The following is a 25,674-nucleotide window of genomic DNA, read 5'->3' on the forward strand; positions in this document are numbered from 1 at the left end:
TCGATTTTGCCAATGCTACATTATTCCTCTTTCACTAACCCTTTCGATTCGACATTGGGTACATAATTTTCGTTGACTGCATAGACTTTCGTTTTCAAATGCTCCATGTAATTCTTTATGTAATAAATTATTAGTATATTGCATAGAAAATTATCTTGAATATTTAATGTAATTGTTTAGGTATCAAATTATTGCTAAAATTATTTCAAACAGAAATTTAACATAACTGATGTTCAAACACGTTCATCATATACGAATTCGTTATAAAAAATGAAAGTATCCTAAAATTTATAAAAATTCATATTGTGCGATGAATTTTATGTTCAGAATCGGGGTAAAAAATATAAAACGTCGACTAAGCTACACAAATTTTAGGACTTCATTAAACATCATACATAAGCACTCATAAAAATTATATATAGAATATTTTTGTTCAAATAAATATCTAACTTCACACATCTACAAACTCGAACGTGTGACTAACTTTTGTGGATTGATAAAACTAACAGAAAGTGAGTTGTATTTTTTTATGGAAAATTGTAAGTATGCGTAGAAAAAGTGTGAACAAATATACTTCCCCATCATTCATTTCCTCCATAATATCTGTATGGAGAAATAAGTGGAAAAGGAATCCAATAAAAAGAATAAAAGAAAATGGTCTTCCATATAGAGAAAATCAATATCTCCAAAATCATTCATCCACTTACGTGGTCTATCCGAGACATTCTGACAACACAATTTTCCACGAGTTTCCTTTCCGAGGGGTTGTAGATGAAATCCCTGGGAAAGGAACAGGAGAGAGAAACAGAAAAAAGCTTCTTCGGGTCTCCTTATCAAAGAGGGTTTGTCGACCAGAGTGGAAAACGGGTTGTAGACACGAAGTGATTCGTCGACCGCTAGAGGTGCGTGGACGATCAGGTAAGGGTTGAAAGGAGGCCAGGGGATGTCGGTATTGGGGGTAGATTGTTAGGGCTGACGTCGAGCTGGGGAGTCGCAAACAGAATCCCAGATATTACGAAAAAAAGTAGCAAAAATTTTTTGCTTGTGGGTTTCACCTTTGACTTTGTTCATCCCTCAGACATTCATTTATAACACAAAATTCTTCTGCAATTTTATTTTGTATTAAAAATTCTGTGTCCTCAATTCTTAAATTATTTTCTCAAATGTGTTAAAGAATTTATATGAGGAATTATAGCAATAAAGATTTAAATATTGTCTTGTTTATTCAATAAGAGATTTGAGGTTACTAGCTATAGCTAGTAATAGTGAAGAAAATATTTTTTATTGTTAATAAACAATTGTCTATCAAATTTAATTGAAAGCAAGAAAAAATGGTATTGGCTGAAGACATCGAAGTTAAAAGTATTTCAAGAGTTCTTCTGCATAAATTTTTAAATTGAGATACTTTTAAATTTTTAAATATACATATCGCTCCGAGTTATCTATCAAAAGCCAGAAATCTTTAAATATTCAAACTAGAAATTTCCACGAATCCCCAGAAGAGCACATTCTGCGCACCCTTACGTCCATGATCTTCATCATCTCCCGTCACTGTTTTGCATTCATATTACATATCCAGCACCTAACTCAACAACCCCTATCATTATCCTAAGAAGCATCACTCGCAGCACACCCTAAAAGGCATCTAAACTCGCCCACCCCAAAAAGCGTGTAAAATCGCAACACACCCTAAAAGGACCTCAGACCGCGACCCTAAAAACGTCCTAGGCAGAGTTGATCACCTGACCGACTTAAAGCAGGTGAGTCTAACGAGGCAAGAATGGTCCTGGTAGGCTAAGATCGGTTTTAAATAGAAAAAGTGGCACATCGGTATATCAGCGGGATTCTGTGCCACTGTGCGTCGGGACGTGGAGCGTTAAAGGTAGGAAGAAAATCGAAGAAAGATGGACGAAGGGCGAAGTCGCGAGAGCGTAAGTCGCTTTGGTGAGAAAAGGAGAGGCAGAGGGTGTGGGCAGAGGACAGGGTTGGAGGGGGTGGTGGTCGGTCGGTATCGTGTAGGGTGGTAGAAGGACCTGCGCGCGAATTTCCCGCGTTCGCTCAACCTCATATTGATCCCACCCCAGTAACTCCCCGCATCCTACTATAGCGGGCTGGCAATAGGGGTTGAAGAGGGACGGTGGAGGGGATGCCGGGCGGTGGGTGGTTTATCGGCGTATACACAGTACGAGGGAGAAGACGGCGAATAGAATCGGAGGAACCGTGGGCTCCGGGTGGTCCAGCGCGAAAGTCGTGTTGCGAGAGCGTCGAAAACGCGTCGTCGTACTCGTCTTTCGTCTTCTTCAACGTCTTTCGTGGTCGTCGTCGTCATTGTGCTCGCCGCGAGTATTCTCGGGATACCCTTTTCGCGTAACGACCTTCGTGATTCTCGGCCGAACGTCAGTGTCTGCGGATATCGATCATCTCTCGTGATCTGAAGAGGCTGACGAACAAGCGGAAAATAACCGACGCGGAAGAAGAGGAAAGGAAGGTGTGAAATAGTGGGACCCGGTGGTGATATTTTTTTACGGCTCGGTACGGGATCCCCGATCTCGACACCGCCGACGGATCACGTGAGATATCTCGATCTCATTAGCCGAGCACTTTCTCTCGTTCTCACGCACCATTGATTCACGGAACACGCGGGTCAATTTGTGCCGTGTTCCGCCACGCTGGTACAACGGCTCGCACCATCTAACGCGGTCCAGGCTGATCTTTGTTGCTCGTTTCGGTTGCTGCAGGCTGCAGGCGAGTCCTCGGAACGCGTGTCTCGTTCGCGATTGTTCCCGTACGTTCCCTGCCTTTACGAAGGTTCTTAACCATTGCCACGTTTCGTGAAAACTTGTTCGATGAACACACGGTTCACGACTTACCACTGCGGATTCGATGTCTGTACGTGTACGCATTGTGCTTTCAGAGTTCACGCTTGATACATTGTTTGACTGTGTTTATGAAACTTCGTTTTGGGCTGACGTATATCTTGATGAGTACGAGAAAATTTTGAGAGAAATTGAATTATAGGACTGAAATTAGTAGTGCTTGAACTTGAGGAATTTTTATATTTTCAAGGAAGAAAAAGTCGTTTAAGATTTAATCTACAGGTATATCATATTTGTGATGTAGGAAAGAAAAAATGGTGGAGCATGTCAAGAATTGTCTTTTCGATTTATTTGTCTTGTAAACGTATAAGGGTGTAAGGAACTTTTTATATCTACTTTCAGTTTCCAGTATTTCAGTTTGTTGACCAGAAATGTTAGGCGATATTAATACTTCGGTAACTTAGGAGCATTCGATATCTTAAATTATTGACAATTATTATAGATATTGGGACAATATTGTTGTCACTCATTTAGGTACACAATGACCACTGATATTTATAGATGACTATTATAAACGACAGTGATACTGTCATTATTACTGACAGTATTAATAATATTCCTTGTTGTGTTATATAGACTTGGGTAATAATGTGAACGAATATTGCAAAACAAAGCGTCACCCGTTAACGCTTGATCTACCCCCTAGTTCTACGCACTGCGGTGAATACTTCTCGAACAAATAAAAATCATTTTTTAACAACAGTGCCAAATTATCAAACTTCTAAGTTTAAATCACCTATAAATTTTTCACTCTACATTCATAACATTTTTCGTACGATAAAAACGCTGAAAAAAAGATCGTTATTTATGTTTATAGCATGAGGTAACGTTACATCTAAGAAACCTATTTTTAACTCATTGACGGCAGCATATTTTATCGAACCGGAGACTTCTGCGAGTTGACATTACAGAAAAGACTGTATCTGGAAGATTTAGTGGTGAGTTTTTCAGAGTTTAAACTAGAGGTATAGGGAGTTAGGTAGGTGGAGATATAGAGATCTAGTGATTCAGGGATTTAGGTAGATATAGGTAGTCTGATATAGGTGTATGGAGAGGTCTGACTCTGGTGATATAGGTAGTTTGATATGTAGAGATCTGGTGGTATTTGGATTTAGGTAGCTGGAGATTTGGGGATATAGAAATTTGGGAATATAGGAATTTTGGGATACGGGAGGTTGGGGATATAGGAGGTTGGTGATATAGGAGGTTGGGGATATAGGCGGTTGGGGATGTAGAGACCTGGTGATGTCGAAATTTGAAGATGCGAGAATTTGGGAATATTGGGAGTTGGGGTCTAGGAATTTGGGAAGGTAGGGATTTGGTGATGTAGGGACTTAGAAAATAGGGATTTAGGGATATAGCAATTTGGGAATATAGGGATCTCTCATATAGGAATTTGAGGATGTAGGATTTGGAGATAGAGGAGTATCGATATATAGGAACTTGGGGTACACAAATCTGGAAATCTAGAGACTTAGATGTATAGGTATTTGAGAATATAGGAATCTGTTGATATAGGTATTTGGAAAATAGGAATTTGAAGGTACAAACATGTGGAAGTCTAAAAATTTAAGAACACATCGGTCCATCACTACAGAAACTCATAAACCTATAATCTTTCACCCCTTATCCTCCTCTCACCATATTATCAAACGCATAAGCACAAACTTTTTCCACAAATATTACCACAGTTATAAATACAGCACCCCAGATGAGAAGCGCAAAATCAGAGCAGTAACCGTAATTCTCGTCGGCAAATTACATCCGGTGAAAATGAAATATAAAATACACAAACCCTAATAATGATACACAGTACCTGAAGGGGTTCGTCTGACCGTATTCTTAGCGCCATTACTATGAAAAGTCGTAGCTAGGGCGTGCTCCATTATTCGGAGATAATAATACCAGGTTAACCTCGACGTGATCAGAGAGGCTTCGAGATCTATCGACGTGGATCTGGGAACGATCGAAATATGTTTCTGTGCGAGAACGATCGCTATGTGTCGCGTATACGTGTACTATGATGGCTGTGGTCGAACGAGATAATAGAGATGCAACGTACATTCGTCTAACTTAACTGTTGGGCATGGTCTTGGTCGAATTGCAGCGTTGATTTGCATTATGCCGTTATTAGGGAAAGTTCGATCGTGAAGGGTTGCACGAGGTGGGCGAATTTGGGTCGAGTTTCGAACGTGGAGGGAAGAGAATGTTTGAAAAGCTGAAGTGGGTTCTGTTGATTATAGTTGGAGTTTGTGCAATCGTTTGAGGTTTGAAATGGACGGATTCGTTATCACTGTGCAGTGCCGGCGAACACCATATTAGATCTTCGTTTAGATACCTTTTAAATCTTGTTTTATTATTTTTTAAACTTTTTGGGGATTTTTGCTGTTGTTCATTTTTCAAGATTTATTGTATATTGATTTAAATTATTAGTTCTATATATAGGATTATATATAAGATATATATATAGGATTATATATACTACATTATTAGTACAATGTTAATTGACAATTATTGAGTATAAATTTAATTTATAGATTATTAAAATTTACATGTTCTTCAATTGAATTATTTAATACTTTAAATCAGTTATTGAGTAAAAAAACATTTAAGAAGTTGTAAATTATCAAATTGAATTTTTTAATAAATTATTACGTCAAATCATTCAATAAATCACTAAATTGTATCATACAATAAATTATTAAAATAAATTGTTCAATAAATCATTAAATTGAATCATACAATAAATTATTAAAAAAAAATCATTCAATAAATCATTAAATTGAATTATACAATAAATTATTAAAATAAATCATTCAATAAATCATAAAAATGAATCATACAATAAATTGTTAAAAAAAATCATACAATAAATTATTTTAAAAAATCATACAATAAATCATTAAATTAAATCATACAATAAATTATTTAAAAAAATCATTTAATAAATCATAAAAATGAATCATACAATAAATTATTAAAAAAAAATCATACAATAAATCATTAAATTGAATCATACAATAAATTATTAAAAAAAAAATCATACAATAAATCATTAAATTAAATCATTGGATAAATGATTAATTTAATTGTCTCAACTAAGTTAATAGATTTCCAAAATAATCAATAAACTTCATCATAATTTGATTTCGTGTGAACCCAAACATCATTAGCTAAAGTTGACCAATATTTTTCAGCGAAGTTAAATCTATACCCACAGTATTAATTCCCCGTTAAGAAGATAAGAAGATGTTGAACATTTCTACGGATTCGTGCGAAACTCAATAATATTGTTATTCCTCGAAGCTCGTACTACAAATTTGCAATAAGTACACTTGGAAGTTTTCGTCGAATCGCGCAAAGGGGATGAAGATGTTTATCTGTCGTGCGCAATTTATAGACTGTCATGCGTTCGTTACCTTCGAGCGAAATAAAGAAAGACACCAGACGATAAAATTCACGTTCGAGATAGATTCACGCGTTTATAGTAGGCCATTAACGGCGATAAAGCGTGACCAATACAATCTCTACTGCGCTCGCAGTTTTCTTCCTCGCTGTAATCTTCGTCGAATATTTAACACCGCGACGTGTAATTTTCTCGGTCGTGAACGTTCACTAAACTTCCGTAAAATCGTCACAGAGATCGTCTAATGGGTCGACAGGAAATCTCTCGGCTCGATTCGAACGCGATTTAGGTGACGATAGGTCTCGCGTTCGATTTAACGATCCGTAATGTCGTGGAACGGAAATAACCGGTACAGCCTGCTTCGTTGACCGTGCAAACTTTACCAGTGTCACGGATTTATCGTCGCGTTATAGTTTATTTAAAGCCACCTGTGATGCTTCGAAAAATTGAAACTCTTTGATCGTCTTAAATGATGCGCTAAAAACAAAATGGCATCATACTTCATTTTTGTGCCAACATTCAAGCACTGTCAGACTTCGATTATTATGCAAACAATTTATCTATGAATAATTACTTTCGTTAAATAATTTTATACGACTCGAAAAATAAAATAAAATTTATTTCAATACGAAGTTTAATTCGTGAAGTGAGGTTAGGACTCACCTGGTAAAACACTATCAGATAACTTCTAAATATTATTAGTTTATAAAGTAAACAATGTACAGATGAATAATTAGTGTAGTTAAATAATTTTTCAATAGTTCCAAAAGTACAATAAAATTGATTTCAATAACGAAGTTTAATTTTTGTACAATGAGGTTAAGGCTGTCTGGTGTAGCACCGTCAAACAGCTCGCAGGGGCTTAGGTTATAAAATGGAGGATGCTTTACCAATGAATAAGTTTCGTTCAATTTCTTACAGTTTGCAAAACTGTCTGAAGACGTATGAATTTTTTAATGGATTAAAATTTTGTTTATTACACACAACATCACGAAAAATTTTTAAATTGAAGATGATATTTTTTGTTAAACACAATCATCATTTAATCAGAAATCTTTTTGATATATTCATATGTATTTCTGTAAATATGAAATAAATTACAAGAAATTGAAAAAGTATGAGGCATATTGTAAGAAATATGAAGTATGAAGATCGAAGAAACATGAAATATAAAAATAAAAAAAATATGAAGTATGAAAATCAAAAAAATGTGAAGTATGAAAATTGAAAAAATATGAGATACTGAATCACAAACCATAAAAACATTTTCATCGAAAAATAATTTACCAAACAAGATACAATTTCTCAGAAGGGTAGAAAAGCATTCACAAAAGCATTTAAAAAGCAAGTAACCATAGAAAGAGAGCTCAGCAAGCGTGCAACTTGTCTGAAACAAAGGTTTCTCCATAATTTCACCTACATTTAGATAACAATGGTCACTGAATCACTTGGTGCGCGTAAAAATCTTCAACGATCTAAGTTCGCTCGAGTTCTCTATTATTCTCTAACGTGTTTTGTCCAGCGTGTGTGAGGTTAAAAATCGATAACGACAAGATACCTGCATAAATTCGTAGCACGCGAAGGAAACGATATCGTATCGTGTACTGACAAATCGTCCGAGAAATCGAACCCGAATCTCGATACGGATATCTCGATACGGTATATCAGAAGTGACCGTCGACTTTGAAGATATTATATAGGAAGATATTGTATGGTTTACTTAAAATAATTGTAGATTGCATTATTTTAATATTATTCATTTATGAATTTTATTCTTTATTGTATGTTATTTGGGTTGTGTGATTGGGGGTGTGGAATTTGGGGATTTAAGGGTTGGTGAATTATGGGGAATTGGGGATGGTGGGATTTATGGGTTGTGAGGAATTGGGGATGTGGAGATTTGAGGATGTTGAGATTTGGGGATATAGGAAATTGGGGAGGTAGATTTGGGGATATAGGAAATTGGGGAGGTAGATTTGGGGATATAGGAAATTGGGAGGATAGGAATTTGGGGATATAGGAATTTGGTGATGTAGAGATTTGGGAATAAAGGAAATTAGGGGTGTAGGAAGTTGGGCAATTTGGAATTTGGGGATTTAGAAATTTGAAAATTTTAGAATTTGGGGATGTGGAATTTGGGGTGTTAGAAATTTGGAAATTTTAGAATTTGGGGATGTGGAATTTGGAGTGTTAGAAATTTGGAAATTTTAGAATTTGGGGGATTTGGAATTTGGGGATTTAGAAATTTGGAAATTTTAGAATTTAGGGATGTGGAATTTGGGGTGTTAGAAATTTGGAAATTTTAGAATTTGGGGATGTAGGAAGTTGGGGGATTTGGAATTTGGGGATTTAGAAATTTGGAAATTTTAGAATTTAGGGATGTGGAATTTGGGGTGTTAGAAATTTGGAAATTTTAGAATTTGGGGGATTTGGAATTTGGGGATTTAGAAATTTGGAAATTTTAGAGTTTGGGGATGTAGGAAGTTGGGGGATTTGGAATTTGGGGTGTTAGAAATTTGAAAATTTTAGAATTTGGGGATGTAGAATTTGGGGTGTTAGAAATCTGGAAATTTTAGAATTTAGGGATGTAGGAAATTGAGAGTTGAGAAAGTTACAAATTTGGGGGTTGTGATAGAGAAAATTGTGGATGCAAATATAGGAACAGCGAGATTGGAAAATATAGAATTTGGAAACTACAGGAATTTCGACCTATAAGTATTTCGAACTATATGTTTTTAGAGTCATACAGGTTCAAAACTATAATATCTAGAATAACATGATTTGAAACTATATAAATTTAAAGTCATAGAAGTCTAACCTAATTCAAACCTTAAAATAAATTTCTATACAAGCATTTAATATATTTCTCACAATTTATTGACTTCTCTCCTTATTTATTCAATTTCATTTACAAATTTTAAACAAATTTTGATAGGATCGAAAGGTAATCTAATAGAATTGAAAGCGCAATCAAAGTAGTTTGACGAAGGAATGCAATGTAAATTAAGGAAAAGTGAAACAGTTGTTCGAAACTATTCGTGCATGGAGGTCGACCCATTTTCGTCTTCAAACGAAAACTTTTCGAAAGCGCATAGAATTCGTAGAATTGACCAGAGTTCATTGAATAAAACAAAAAAAGAGTAGTTTGAAGTGTCCTTGATCCCTTCGTCCACCAATCCTCTTCTATGAAATTCTAATGACCTCTCGACCTCGTTTCATCTCCATATGTTGCTGAAGCTTGCTATCGTCTTTCTTAGGATTTTAATCTCACTTGGGTGTCTCAGGATTTTATGCACCTTGAGCGTGCTTTTTTTGTAATAATTTTCTGCCTTTGACTGCTTTTGAGGTTCTTCAAATAATAAAAAGCTCTTGCTGTTCTGTAAATTATGAGACTTTTAACATCTTATTTTTTTTTTTTTTTATTATTTTTCCCAGATTGCAAAATTCTCAGATCCCAAATTTTCCAGGTTCCAAAATTCCCAAATTCCAAATTCTTCAAGTCTCAAATTTCCCAAATTCCAAATTCTTCAAATTCCAAATTCTCCAAATTCCAAATTCCCCAAATCCCAAATTCCTCAAATCCCAAATTCCCCAAATCCCAATTTCCCCAAATTCCAATCTCCCCAAATCCCAATCTCCCCAAATTCCAATCTCCCCAAATCCCAATCTCTCCAAATCCCAATCTCCCCAAATCCCAAATCTCCCCAAATCCCAAATCTCCCCAAATCCCAATCTCCCCAAATTCCAATTTCTCCAAATCCCAATCTCTCTAAATTTCAAATTCCCCAAATCCCAATCTCTCCAAATCCCAATCTCCCCAAATCCCAAATCTCCCCAAATCCCAATCTCTCCAAATCCCCATCTCCCCAAATCCCCATCTCCCCAAATCCCCATCTCCCCAAATCCCCATCTCCCCAAATTCCAATCTCCCAAAATCCCAATTTCCCCAAATCCCAATCTCCCCAAATCCCAATCTCCCCAAATCCCAAATCTCCCCAAATCCCAATCTCCCCAACTTCCAATCTCTCCAAATTCCAAATTTCCCAAATTCCAAATCTTCCAAATCCCAAATCTCCCTAATCTCAAATTCCCCAAATCCCAAATTCCTCAAATCCCCAAATTCCTAAAATCCCTAAAAGTTTTACAATTCACAGGTAGTATTTATAGGTTAAGTTAATGACCGATATATAGGTTATGTTCATTACCGCACAGGTGTATATTGGATTATTAAACATTTTTATTCGCGAAAGTTTTCATTTTAGCACAAACTTTGTTGCAATTAAATCTGATACTTTTATTATACTTTTTAACGAAGCATGACGTATTAATTAAAATTTAATATCACGTATCTGCCTTTAAAGTACGTAGCTTTTATTAACCAACATTTATCAAATTTTCAATTATACAGAAGGTTATTAACTATGTGTCGTGTTCATTTATATTTTAACGTATTATCAACATGATACTTCTATCTTGATTTTAACATAAGTACATATTATTTAATACTCTCTTTAATACCACGAGCAAGTAATAGTTATTTCTCAAAAATTATTTATGATGCGTATAATTATAGCAATCAATACCAGGAAGAATCAACAAACTCCACATTTCTACCGTCATCATCATTATTATCAGCATTCGCAGTAGCATGCAACGTTAATTAACCTGCATCGAGTTGCGCGAAAATGATTAATCCTAATTACTAGCCAGTCTAATAAGAGTACGGTGTTCCATAACCGCTTGGTTCAATTTCATTTCCAGTGGGGCTCGTATCTTTTTCCTTGTGTTTATTATCGTATGCGATTTTGCGCTATCACGTTGTTGTGGAACGCTCTTTTAATTCGCAACAGGCGATTAATTAATTTTTCACTGTTTCTTGCGATTCTTGTAACCATTCACTTTCATATTTTAATGGATACGTTTATTAATAAATGTCCCTATTTAATTAAGTGTAACTTGTTGTATCTGTGTGATACTAAAGTGATATTTATTTTATTTCGTTGTCAAATTGAAGAATTTGAGAATTTAGGATTTTTGGAAAGGATTTTTGAAATTAAAAATTCGGAATTCGAGATTGAGGGATTATTAAGTATTTCAGTTTATAAAATTTTGAATTTCTAAAATTACCCAAATCTTCTAAATTAGTTAAATCCCCTAATTCCTAAAATTCCCTAAATTCCCCAAATCCCAAATTCCCCAGATCCAAAATTCTCCAAATCCTCAAATCTCAAAATCCTCAGATTTAAAATTCCCCAGACCCCAAATACTCCAATTCTCAAATTCCCTAGATCTGAAATTCCCCAAATTCCAAATCCCTCAAAATACCAAATTCCTCAAATTCCAAATTCCTCGAATTCCAAATTCCCCAAATTCCAAACTCCTCAAATTCCAAATTTCCCAAATTCCAAATTCATCAAATTCCAAATCTCCCAAATTCCAAATTCCCCAAATTCCAAATCTCCCAAATTCCAAATTCCCCACATTCCAAATCTCCCAAATTCCAAATTCCCCAAATTCCAAATCTCCCAAATTCCAAATCTCCCAAATTCCAAATTCCCCAAATTCCAAATCTCCCAAATTCCAAATTCCCCAAATTCCAAATCTCCCAAATTCCAAATCTTCCAAATTCCAAATCTCCCAAATTCCAAATCTCCCAAATTCCAAATTCCCCAAATTCTAAATCTCCCAAATTCCAAATCTCCCAAATTCCAAATTCCCCAAATTCCAAATCTCCCAAATTCCAAATTCCCCAAATTCCAAATTCTCCAAATGCCAATTTCCCCAAATCCCAAATTTCCCAAATCTCAAATTCCCCAAATCCCAATTTCCCCAAATCCCAATTTTCCCCAAATCCCAATTTCCCCAAATCCCAAATTCCCCAAATTCCAAATTTCCCAACTTCCAATTCTCCAAATCTAAAATTCCCCAAATCCAAATTTTACATATCTAAAATTTCAAATTTCTAAACCAATAATTCTAAAATAATCACATCCACATTTTTGTACTCGAAAGTTTCGATTGGTAATACAGCTAATAATAGAACAATAGCCCACTAATTCAGTAAGGAAGAATTACCACGAGAAAACTACTTATTAGCAAGGTTCATCAAAGCCCGTGTAATTTGCATGTTAGTCAACGGCGATAAATGAACCGTCAGAAGTTGTGCAGGTAACCTAACATTAGAGAGACGTCGATTTTTTCCGTGAACGTAGCCGGAGATAAAGGCAGCTGGTGGTCAGTTCGGTTCCTGGTGCACACGAATGCCCGGCTATGACTCAGACGCTGTCATTTAACGAAAGAAAGCGTTCTCTTTCGCGAACCGTGGAGCAATGCATAGGTAAAAGTATGATCTGAATGCGATAGAGAGCGAACAGATAGGTACGTAAGTAAGCATGTGCGTCAGCCGCAAGATCACGATAAATCATTAACCGGTCGTGTTTATTGGCCATGCTCGAGCAAATGTTGGGCTGCCGGTGAATTTATGATCGCGATCGCTCGATCGATCGCTCGATGAACGCAACACGCGTCCTGAACCTGGAAATCTCAGGTGCTTTTTGTTAATTATCGGTAGCTACGTACTAGATAAGTGACAGATCTTTGATCGGTGGCCTCACGTGCGGACTCTTTCTTTGTTAGATACGTGTACGTACACGCGTGCGAAAATCTGAGACGAGATTTATGGGGTTGCGTGATTCTTGGGTTGATAACAATGCTTATTGATAGCTCTAATTGTTGGACTTTCAAGTTTTCGAATTTTTAAGTTCTTAATTTTTCAAAGGTAGAAATGCTCAGATTGTGCTTTTCTTGATGTTGTATATTTTTTAACTTTTATATCTTTAAATTAGTATAATTTCAATTTTTCTGGGGTTCCTAATCTTGGTAGCTCCAAATCAATATATTCCTAAATTCTTACAACTCAACTTACAACTAATAATATCTATATAATGTCTTATAGTGTATATCCCCAAATCCTTATATTTACAGAATTTTATACTCCAAGCTTTCAAATCCCAATCTCTCCAAATTCCAAATTCCCTAAATCCCAATCTCCCCAAATCCCAATCTCCACAAGTCCCACTCTCCGCAAATCCCAATCTCCTCAAATCCCAATCTCTTCAAATCCCACTCTCCTCAAATCCCAATCTCCCCAAATTTCAATCTCTCCAAATTCCAATCTCCCCAAATCCCAATCTCTCCAAATCCCACTCTCCTCAAATCCCAATTTCCCCAAATCCCAATCTTCCCAAATCCCACTCTCCCCAAATTCTAATCTTCCCAAATCCCAATCTCCTCAAATCCCACTCTCCCCAAATTCCAATCTACCCAAATCCCAATCTCCTCAAATCTCAATCTCTCCAAATCCCAATCTCCTCAAATCCCAATCTCTCCAAATCCCAATCTCTCCAAATCCCAATCTCCCTAAATCCCAATCTCCCCAAATCCCAATCTCCCCAAATCGCAATCTCTCCAAATCCCCATCTCTCCAAATCCCACTCTCCCCAAATTCCAATCTCCCCAAATTCCAATCTCCCCAAATCCCAATCTCCCCAAATCCCAATCTCCCCAAATCCCCATCTCCCCATCTCCCCAAATCCCCATCTCCCCAAATCCCAATCTCCCCAAATCCCCATCTCCCCAAATCCCAAGTTCCCCAAACCCCAACTTTCCCAATTTCCAAATTTTAACTCTCCAAGAATCAAATGTTCAAATTTGAACCTTGACATTCTAAATAAACCGAATTGAAGCCCTATTTAGGTCCACTGATCAGTTCACATATTATAAACTTTAACATTCACATCCTCTAATCTAACTATTCTCCAAAGCTCTAATTAAACTCCTCCAATTAACTCCATTCTCTAATCAACCTCCAGCTTACGAATCAAAGAGCTACGAACTAAAATGAGCTGTGCAATTCGTGTCAGTCTCCTAAATCGGAACTATTCACATCAGAGTAAATCGTTGAATTTCACTGAAATTGCACACCAACGTACACACAATTACAAGTATACACACAGCCTTCGGTTAATTTTCTCCGTAACCTTTCTAACAAATTATTTTGGCGAAAATTACCGTAGACGTTCATAATCTCTCATAGTATGGTAGCGAAAGAGTTAAATATCGAGAGAACGAAACTTCTCACTGTCAGATCAATCAAGCAGATCGCGCGATGCTTGTAAATCATTCAACCGGTTTCGACCCCGTTCACCGTTGTCCATATTCATTTAACCCGAGCGGGTAATCAAACCAGACTGATGGCTGATTACAAGCAACCCGTTCTCAAATGTAGCTCAGAGCGTACGGACACACGTGTAACGTGGAAAACGTCGCTTCCGAGCTAGGAAACCAGGATAAGAGTAGAACAGGCTGTGGTCGGGTTCGTTATTACACGATTATTATTGGCGTTGTTGGGTTAATCTCGAAGGTAACCCCGCTGCTTGCACTTAGCACTTACGTGGTTGCTCTACGCCCATAGGAAGTGACCCTCATCCTGTAACTCCACTTAACTCGGGATAGTAGCTGCCTTTGTTCGAAAAAAACATGGAGAAAGTAAATGAAAAAATAAAAGCATGTACAACGTTGGGAAACATTGGCGTAACCATTTGTTTCTGAAGTGGTTAGGTCTAGAAATCTTGGGGACTTCTGTTCATTTAAAAAATTTAACAGGTTGGGTTACCTTTGAAGCTTCAACAAATTTTTATAATAAATTTTGACTCTTATTTTATCTAATTTCTACTTAAATTTCTTTGCATCATTAATATTTCTTGAAATATTTGAATGTTTGCATCTGTAGAAAGGATTTTGTCTGTAGCCCCTCCCTGGAGCCCCGAAATCAGGGAATTATAAAGTTGCTGTTATCTGTACTTTTGAGGAAGGAAGTACTTTTGTGTACTGATATCTTCTTCACTTGTTTGATTGATTTTTAGTGGAAATTTATTGGTATAATAAACTTGTACGTTTTCTGAAGACTATGCTTCAATAGCCTAACCCTAGAGCCCTAGTATCAGGGAATTATAAAGTTGCTGTCATCTGTACCTTTGAGAAATGAAGCACTTATTATGTATACTAATATCTTTTTCACTCGTTTGATTGATTTTTAATGAAAATTTATTGGTGTAACAAACTTGTACATTCTCTGAAGACTATGCTTTAATAGCCCAACCCTAGAGCCCTAGTATCAGGGAATTATAAAGTTGCTGTCATTTGTACTTTTGAGAAAGGAAACACTTATTATGTATACTAATATCTTTTTCGCTCGTTTGATTAATATTTAATGAAAATTTGTTAGTATAACAAACTTGTACATTCTCTGAAAACTATGCTTTAATAGCCCAGCCCTAGAGCCCCAATATCAGGGAATTACAAAGCTGCCACTCTACATATTCCTAACAAAATATTCTTTGCATCTACTGATGAACATCTGTTCTACATTTTCGATCAGTTTTGATTAAAAATAATCAGTCTACAGTTTAGACAAGTCTCCAGTTATGCCACTATCGACGTACAGTCGTGCAACGAACCGATAAGCCTAAGATGATCGCAACCTCGCTTCTTGACACGGTGTAACCGAAGTTGATAGAAAATCTGAACCTACGTTGGATCTTCCGTTGATATCACAGAAGATAATGACGAGCCGTGAGTTCGCAATTTCTTATCGATATTGGGAACTCGAAGAAGTAGAATGTTTGCTAGAAGGTGTTGAGGGTTCGATTTGATTCAGAGGAGATAAAGCATTCTTGTATTAGATGAAAAAGTTGGTGATTCGATTTCTGAGACGAGCTTTTGTCGGATTAGCTCCGGGGATTTGGGAACTTGGATAAACAGTGTTAAATTTGTTAAGTCGAAGTTGGCGTTCGGCAAACAGCTACGGAGACATCTGTAATATAATTTTCTTCTGATATGTTTTCTTGTCGTGTTTTATCCTGCGTTGGACATTTTCTTAGTTTTTGTTGATAAATATGGGTGACATGTCGACAGATATTTTAACTAAAGCTGCATTTTAGAAATTTATGAATTCTTTGAAGAGTTTGTAGTTGAATAATTTCATTAATAGTCTTGTTATAGTAAAGTTAATAAAATTTCTTGCACTATAATTTTTATATGGCAAAAACTTGAAACATCAGAATATTGAATCATCTGAGAAAGGGAAAATTTTTGATGTCTCATTTATTTATTTTATAATAATCTTCATAAAGTCTTACAATAGAGTTGTGTCCAAAAAAAAAGATGTTAACGATAGTAAATCTCACGTGTAAAGAAACTACGAACAAATTTCACCATATTAAGAAAAAGCTATCTCTCAAACACAGCAAGCATATACCACAGTTAACATTTCGTGGAAGTTAATCGAAGTCAGTGAAATATTTATAAAAACGTGCAACAATTTCTAAGGAACGTACATGAAGGTTAGCAAGAAATTATGAAAGGTAGCAGGAACGAAGACGAATAGAAGAAGTGTTCTTAGAAAAAGCCAATTACCGATTGAACGGGAAAGTATATTGCTGAACGTACGTGTATTGAGTTCGTTAATAAAAAAGAAAAACTCGAATTGAATGGAAGCTTTTTCACTGACTCATCGATTTTTTTTTTTTCGAAGGATACGTATTACGTTGAACGATTAAGAATTCTTCCAGTTTCTTTCTCCTCGTTTTATTCGCCACGGTTGCGATTGTAATTATATCTCGAGCTCACGTGCCAATTATAACATGTGTTTAATTAAAACCGTTTAAACGTACATGTCCCACTTTAATCAGGATAATCGAATGCTTCACGTGCTTCGATATCATTTTCTTCCTACCAGACGTTATTAAATTTCTTTGTTGACATTTCCCACTCTAGTTTGATATTTCATGAAGTTTCATGCAAAGTACATTATATAATTTCATATGAAAATACTACTTTATGTGATAGATTTATGTAGTCAGAAAATTGTTGCTTTTGTGAAGATTAGGTTTTTTGAGGAGGAACTTTCATTTTTATTATATCATTATTAAAATTGAAATTATTTAGGAATACATAAGTTTCAAACTTTTTTAGATAAGATACTTTAAAACAAGCTTTGGGACAATTTGTGCATTTGAAGATAAAAAAGATATTGAAGAAATTGAACTACCATAAATTAAATGTCATTTATCAAAAATGGAATAACATTTTAACCACTTCAATAAAATTGTTCAGTTCCCAATTTTATCGTTCAGTATTGATTACCCCGTTCAGTTTATTGACCTAAAACCCCCATTAGAATTATCAAATACAACACGACTCTTCAACTAACTTTCTCCATAAAAAATCTTGTACTTCACCAAATGATCTTCCTGTACAATATACTGAGCAAAGACCCCCATTAAAATTGACAAACACGATACGATTATCAACCTAATTTTCTCCACAAAAAATACAAGTACAAAAACATGTAACATTAGAAAACCGTGTCACGATCCCAGACCGCAGAAGTCTTCCAGCGAACTCCGGGTTCGAAGAACAAAACCGACTTATGACACTTGAATGGCGTTCCTCATCAACGCACCCACTTGTCGTTATTGTTTTTAACAGCTACGACGATGCTCAGTGGCGTTGCTCGAACTCGGTTACTACCGTCCGGGAAAGAGAATCGCAGGATGTCCCCGATGACGAGCGGTCGATCGTTAAAGGTAGACGTACCATGGAATCGAGTGTCTCGAACAAAGGATCTCGAACTGGACAATGACTCTCGACGAGCGATTCGAGCGTCGCGACCTTTGCGCTACGGGAACAGAATCATGGCCGGGCAAAAGAGAATCAGGAAGACCCCTTTACAGAGAGTAATGACAACTTTACTCCCTGTTCTAACTACATAGTCACCGACGAGCCGGAGGTAATTAAAGGGCATGGAAACTAGGTGGCTGTTGCCTCTATGTCGACCGCCATTTTCCTTTCGCTATGAATACGAAAAGTGTGCGACCGATGGTTTGCTGGTAGAAGTAGACTGATTGTAAGGTTTTTGGAGGTTTATTTTTGGGATAAGGTTTCGAGGATTTGGGGAATTAGGAAGATGGGAAATTAGAATTTTGGAAATTTTGTGGGCTGAGAATATGGGGTTTGGGAGATTGGGAATTTGGGAGATTGGGAATTTGGGAGATTGGGAACTTGGGAGATTGGGAACTTGGGAAATTGGGAACTTGGGAGATTGGGAACTTGGGAGATTTGGAACTTGGGAGATTGGGAACTTGGGAAATTGGGAACTTGGGAGATTGGGAACTTGGGAGATTTGGAACTTGAGAGATTGGGAACTTGAGAGATTGGGAACTTGGGAGATTGGGAATTTGGGAGATTGGAAACTTGAGAGTTTGGGAACTTGGGAGATTTGGAACTTGAGAGAATGGGAACTTGGGAGATTGGGAACTTGGGAGATTGGAAACTTGAGAATTTGGGAACTTGGGAGATTTGGAAATTGAGAGAATGGGAACTTGGGAGATTTAGAACTTGAGAGATTGGGAATTTGGGAGATTGGGAATTTGGGAGATTGGAAACTTGAGAGTTTGGGAACTTGGGAGATTTGGAACTTGAGAGAATGGGAACTTGGGAGATTGGGAACTTGGGAGATTGGAAACTTGAGAATTTGGGAACTTGGGAGATTTGGAAATTGAGAGAATGGGAACTTGGGAGATTTAGAACTTGAGAGATTGGGAATTTGGGAGAATGGGAACTTGGGAGATTGGGAACTTGAGAAATTGGGAACTTGGGAGAATGGGAACTTGGGAGATTGGAAACTTGAGAGTTTGGAAACTTGGGAGATTTGGAACTTGAGAGAATGGGAACTTGGGAGATTGGGAACTTGGGAGATTTGGAACTTGAGAGAATGGGAACTTGGGAGATTGGGAACTTGGGAGATTGGGAACTTGGGAGATTTGGAACTTGAGAGAATTGGAACTTGAAAAATTGGGAACTTGGGAGATTTGGGATTTGGGGATTTGGAGATTTAGGAATTTGGGGATTTGACAATTTAGAAATTCAGGAATGTGAGAATTTGGGAATCTGACAATTTGGGAATTTAGGAATTTCAGAGTTTCGAGATTTGGAAAATCAGCGACTATATGATTTAGTGATTTGAGAATGCATCTAATTGTCAAATTGTCAAAACGTCAACTTCATTACCTATTCAGAAAATTAATAATTTAAGAACTAGAAGAAACTAGGGAACTCAGACAAGTCTTTAACCTTCGCAATTTAAGTATATAACAATTCATGAACTCAATAATTTATAAAAATTTCAATAATTAAAAAACAGTACCTAAATTTAAATTCTACCCTCAAAATCACATAAATCCACAAAGTACCAAGCTGAAAATAACTTCGAAACCTGAGAGCTTCGAACCTCAATTTTTATCAGAAGATCCTAGTTTATATTCGACCGAATCGAAAGAAACCCGATGAGTCACGCACAGGACTTACCTGTAATTTAGGACTTTGTGTCCGAAGCAGAGACGTTGAAGATCCTGTCCTTGGATCGAGTCGCAAATTAATAACACCTATTCGCGGGTCTACCCTGTTCGCCAACAACTGCCCCCACCATCTGCTGGAAAAGTTTTCTATCCACTTTATGGAGCTTTATCTTGCTTTATGCCCGACTGGAAAGACTGCGCAGGTATTCGTGAAAGGAATCCCAAGGGCACCGGTCCGGGCCTCGAAAGGACGGTCAACGCACCTCGCGGTTCTTTGTGTGATTCAGTCGCGTTTCTAAACCGTTTTCACAGAACGAAATGTCTGGCCAGCTGGTTAACGACACCTGAAACGCCCACGAAAATCTGCATGACTTCGCGTGAGAATCACAGTGTTTCAATTCAGGGAAAAGGATTATCTTTGTGTGGGATCGAATTTATACTTCGATGAACGATAAGTCGGCTATTGTTGTTTTTTGAGAGATGAATAGGTTTTTGATGGTTTATTTGGAGGATTATAGGTTGGTGGTTTAGGTGGAATTTTGGGTTTATTTGACTGTAGTTGAAATGACTGATTTTAGTCTTGTATAAGAACCTCAAGAATTGAGGTAGACATAGACGTAGATAGGTGAAGTGTGGACTGTTGCTATATGTGGATGAGTGTAGAGTACAAATATCAACGTTTATAAACATATCTAAAAATCTTCAAATTCTTAAATTGCTAAATACTATTCAACTCCAAAATGTCCAAACTTCAAACCTCTCAAAGTTCATAGCTGCTACAATGTGGACACTGTTAGCAAAGTTAGCAAAACTTCGCCTATCCTGAACAAAAACCCTAATATCAAATATGTTTGTACAAAAAACTAATTCAAAATTTCTATACTACTTAATAGAAAAATATCTATGCATAGCTGCTTTCTATCATACAGAACTCACAATACGAAAATCAATTATAATTAAAAATAAAAGATTCCAAGCTAAAAAAGGTCTAAAGCTGACTGCTCTAAAGGTGACTGCTCCCAAAAACGTGCCAAGTTTGAACTCGAGTGAATCACGCGAACTTATCAGTTTGTTAAACCGTCAGGGGTAGTCTCGGTCATGTTAGTGATCGATTTCCACGAATCGTGTCGGACGATTATCGATTGTTTCGAGATCGGAAGAGCCGCGAACAGGCAGGATCCACCCACGGACTACGTGGCTGGTCTCTGGTTTCGATCGATCTTCGTTGACCGTACGTAAAAAGGTAAAAAAGTTGGAGGCTCGTTGAGAGGTGCACCTCTGTCTGGCTCCTCTAGGGTGTCGTATGCAAATTTTGTTGCTTCTATCTGTAGCCAGCAGTCATGGAGCGTATGAATCATGCCACGACGCTCTAGCGTCTCCAGTTGCAAACAGGAAATACATCCGACGTCGGGTACGAATACAACGCGTGGAATTTTATACCGTTCCTCTGCGTTCCTTGATCGTTTAGACACTTTGTTATGGTATCTTCTGATATGATACGGACAATAAAACACTTGGGTGCTGCTTTGAATAACAAGATCGTGGATAAGCGTTCTGGAAGACAAAGGAAGGACGGCTTATTTTCGATTTGCATTGTCGCGTCGAATTAACTCTCTCGATATTATGTAGGGATCTTAGGGACTTTTTTTATTTTCACTTAAATCCTTTTTCTTTTGCAAATCTCCAAATTTTGGGGGGAATTTTCGAAATCGAAATTCTCGAATCTGTAAGTTCCAAATTTATGAAATTTCAAATTTTTGGGTTTCTTAATTTTACATTTGCAAGATTTCTGATTCCCTAAATTTTTATTTGCCTACATTTCCAATTTACCTTCATTCTAAATTCCCTAGATTCCCAATTCCATAGACCCCAAATTCCCTAGACCCCCAATTCTCTAGACCCTCAATTCCCTAGATTTTCAATTCCCTACGTTCCCAATTCCGTAGATCCCTAATTTCCTAAATTCTCAATTCCTTAGATTCCCAATTCCCTAGATTTTCAATTCCCTACGTTCCCAATTCCCTAGATTCTCAACTCCATAGACCCACAATTCCCTAGACCCCTAATTCCCTAAATTCCCAATTCCCTAAATTCCCAATTCCCTAAATTCTCAATTCCCTAAATTCTCAATTCCCTAAATTCCCAATTCCATAAATTTCCATTTCCCTAAATTCCCACTTCCCTAAATTCCCAATTCCCTAAATTCCCAATTCCCTATATTCCCAATTCCCTACATTCCCAATTCCCTAAATTTCCAATTCCCCAAATTCCCAATTCCCTACATTCCCAATTCCCTACATTCCCAATTCCCTAAATACCCAATTCCCTAACTTCCCAATTCCCTAAATTTCCAATTCCCTAAATTCCCAATTCCCCAATTCCCCAATTCCCCAAATTCCCAATTCCCTACATTCCCAATTCCCTAACTTCCCAATTCCCTAAATTCCCAATTCCCTAAATTCCCAATTCCCTAGATTTTCAATTCCATAGACCCTAAATGCCCTAGACCTTCAATTCCCTAGATTTCCAATTCCATAGACTCCCATTTCCCTAAATTCCCAAGTTCCTATATTTCCAATTCCCCAGATTCCAAATTCCCTATCTTCCCCACTCTGAAAATTCCCATTCCCCATCCCCATCTTCCTCAAATGAATCTCTCTAATTTACAAACTTTCAAATTCTGAAATTTCTCAAGCTATCGATAAGTATACCAACTTAAAGAACATAAAACCTATTAATAGGTAATGTTCCTTATCAAGACTCAATTATCAAGCGGTAATTGCGATCCCGTACACGGGTGAACGTTTTTCATATCAATTCTTCGAATCTTCAATACAGGCTTTAAGGCTAACTGGCGTCGACGTAAGTACAGTTCGTCAATTCTCTTTCATGCGAATCAAATTGATCCCCTCATCGACCACGAAGCAAGTATTATAACATCATCTCATCGAAGCTTGTAGCCCCATTGTTCCGCTTCTCTCCTTACTTAGCCGGTTGATGCAGTACCCCTCTCTCTTTTTTTCCACGTTTTCTTCATCAAGTAGCTAGTCTTCATTCAGATTAACGAACGTCGTTTAATTAATGGGAAACCGTAGCGGAAACGGGTCTCGTCGATCGGTTCGTGTCTCGCTGTAGTTTGGATCCAAGGCCGATACACCGGTAACGAGCCCGGGAAACGCTAGCTTTCCATTTCATGCGAGCAACATCTTATCCAACCAGCGAGAATAAACTTGTCCGGTTCGATTGGAATGCTAGAATACGCTCGAAGCTCGTGGTAAATCTTAAAGATTGTTCAGCGACGCGGAACGAAGCGGTCACGCGATCCGGGGCCGGAAAAATTATGCGACCATACTCGTGAACTCGGATGACCGGGAACTATTGCAAGACGATGGGTACTCGATATTTACTTCCTGTAAATCCTCGTTCAAAGTTAATTAGAATGCTATAACATTAATTGGAGTTTATTCAATTTTTTAAACTCTTAACGGCATGAGAGGATCTTAGAAACATCGAATTTTTTCAAACTTGGTATGATTAGAAAATACATAGAATGAAACAACTTTGTGAAATTATAGCTTCAACTCTTTCAAAGAAGGGAGATTTATGATTCAGATTTTTAGCTGCTTCAGAGTAGTATCAGAGTAGTAATGGATTCGAAAATGGAATCGAGAAGTAATTAATTTATGAAACTGAATTTTTGTACACTAATTAGGTTTCATGAAAAAGTCTACATAGTAATTTTCATCAAATTCGGCCTTCGAATAATATGACTTCTATTTTGAGATACCTTATGTAAAGAATCTTGGCCAGTATTTCGTGATCGGCCACAGCAATTGTTACCTAGCCATTTTATATTAAGAACATCTACGAAGGACTTGTTTCGATGAAACCTTGAGGTTCATACCATACTTGTTCGCGACACTGTTCCGTCATAAAATCGCGTTCGTGAAAAATTCATTTCACACGCCAACCTAAAAGCGTTGAAAGTGAATGAAAGTTTTCCCCTATGATCGAACCGTCGCTAGTTGCAAGCAGCCTGCAACGAAAAGAACAAAAGCCGAAGAAGCGAGCGACATCGTCGAGTCGGAGTGACGAGAGTTCGAAACGTGCAAAGCTTTCAAATTACCGAGCCTCTCGTATCGTCGCATCGTATGAAACAACCTTGTATTTTCTTGCAGAGCGTACAAGTAGATCGGGATACGAAGGTTGGCAGTGAAGTCGCGAGAATTGTTCGATTTCTTGTCTACGGTTCGCACGAGTTAGCCACGCGACCGTGTTCGAGGAGGGGCCGCGAACAAAAATAGAGTCCGGCATTTTTGTGTGATGATTCGATGCACGACGGAAGAGAATTGTAGAGCGAAGCTGTTGTTCTACGATTCGGTCGTGCCTCTCGAAATATCCACGTGAACAGGCGACTAACGTGGACGAGATAAAGTCTGGAAGAAACGATTGCTTCAAATGGAAGAACTGGCGTTTTCACTGAACGTCATCCGATATCTCGACGAAGAGTCATCGAAGTGAGTGTCGCCGTTCGAATTTTCCCGCCCCGATCGCCGTTAGTCCGATCGACAGATCGATCGTTTGGTTAGCGATCACGCCGAATATGGATGCCCTGGAATTGCAAGCGGCCCTGGTCAAGCTCGATCCGGCAACCACGGTCACGCCGATCGGCTCGAGCGTCAAGATGTTGCCGCCTCATCATCGTATCGCGTTCGCGGTGGACCTGGACGAGAACGATCTGACCCTGGAAAAGAACACGGTGCAAAACGACGAGAAATCGAACAACGTGTCGTCCAGGGTGCAGAGTACGGCACCTAGAAAGATGCAGAACAATTGCTCGGCTCAGTTGACCGTGGCCGGCCATCAGAATCATCCGAACAAACAACAGATTGAAGTGTCCAAGTGCGAGATGGCCGAGGTCAGGTGACGCCAGGCTTGCTTCGACCTTATCTTTTATCACACTTACCCACCGCACAGGGGCAACAAGCATCATGCTAAGCATCACGCTAAGGAGAAGAGACATCATCATCATCATACAATGCATCATCAGCATCATAGATCTCATGTGGTGAGTCAGTGGTACTATGAGTGTTTGTTTGTTCGCGTTGGCGTAACTGGGTGGGAACTTCGGTGGGTCCGATTTTGATATATGGTTTTGTTATTGGAAAGGGATGTGGGAAGTAACTTCTATACCTTGTGTCGGAAATTTTGGGGATTTGCAATATTTTGATTTTTGGGTTTTGAAATTTTCGAGTTTCCGAATTTTTTAATTTTCGAGCTATTGAATTTTAACATTTTTAGATTTTTAATTTTCTACTTTTATTAATTTTCAAATTTAAAAAATTCCAAATAGTTGAATAAATCCTTGAATTCCAAATTCTCCAAGTTCCAAATTTCCTAAATTCCAAATGCACCAAATTCCAAATTCCTCAAATTCCACATTCCTGAAATTCCAAATTCTCCATATTTCAAATTCCCCAAATTCCAAATTCCCCAAATTCCAAATTCCCCAAATTCAAAATTCCCCAAATTCAAAATTCCCCAAATTCCAAATTCCCCAAATTCCAAATTCCCCAAATTCCAAATGTCCCAAATTCCAAATTCCCCAAATTCCAAATTTCCCAAATTCCACATTCCTGAAATTCCAAATTCTCCAAATTCCAAATTCCCCAAATTCCGAATCCCCCAAATTCCAAATTTTCCAAATTCCAAATTCCCCAAATTCCAAATCCCCCAAACTCGAAATCCCCCAAATTCCAAATCCCCCAAATCCCAAGCTCTCCATATCCCAAATTCCCTAAATTTCAAATTCTCCAAATCCCAAATTCCCTAGATTCTAAATTCTCCAAATTCCAAATTCTCCAAATTCCAAATTCTCCAAATTCCAAATTCTCCAAATTCCAAATTCCCCAACTCCTAAATTCCCCAACTCCCAAATTCCCCAACTCTCAAATTCCCCAACTCTCAAATTCCC

The 25,674-nt window shown here is 37.5% G+C and overlaps 2 protein-coding genes across 4 annotated transcripts in view; both read left to right on the forward strand.

Annotated features, from left to right (window-relative positions):
* The window catches only part of LOC100876289 (uncharacterized), a 305,268-nt gene that overhangs the window by 106,699 nt on the left and 172,895 nt on the right, over positions 1 to 25,674 (forward strand). The window lies entirely within an intron of this gene.
* On the forward strand, positions 1,191 to 24,759 carry LOC143264483 (uncharacterized). Its single transcript, XM_076531929.1, has 2 exons — positions 1,191 to 2,570; positions 23,879 to 24,759. Exon 2 carries the CDS (start codon positions 24,304 to 24,306, stop codon positions 24,625 to 24,627), a length of 324 nt encoding a protein of 107 aa, XP_076388044.1. The 5' UTR covers positions 1,191 to 2,570; positions 23,879 to 24,303; the 3' UTR covers positions 24,628 to 24,759.

The sequence above is a fragment of the Megachile rotundata genome, chromosome 5 (assembly GCF_050947335.1).
Source record: "Megachile rotundata isolate GNS110a chromosome 5, iyMegRotu1, whole genome shotgun sequence".
Lineage (NCBI taxonomy): Eukaryota > Metazoa > Arthropoda > Insecta > Hymenoptera > Megachilidae > Megachile > Megachile rotundata.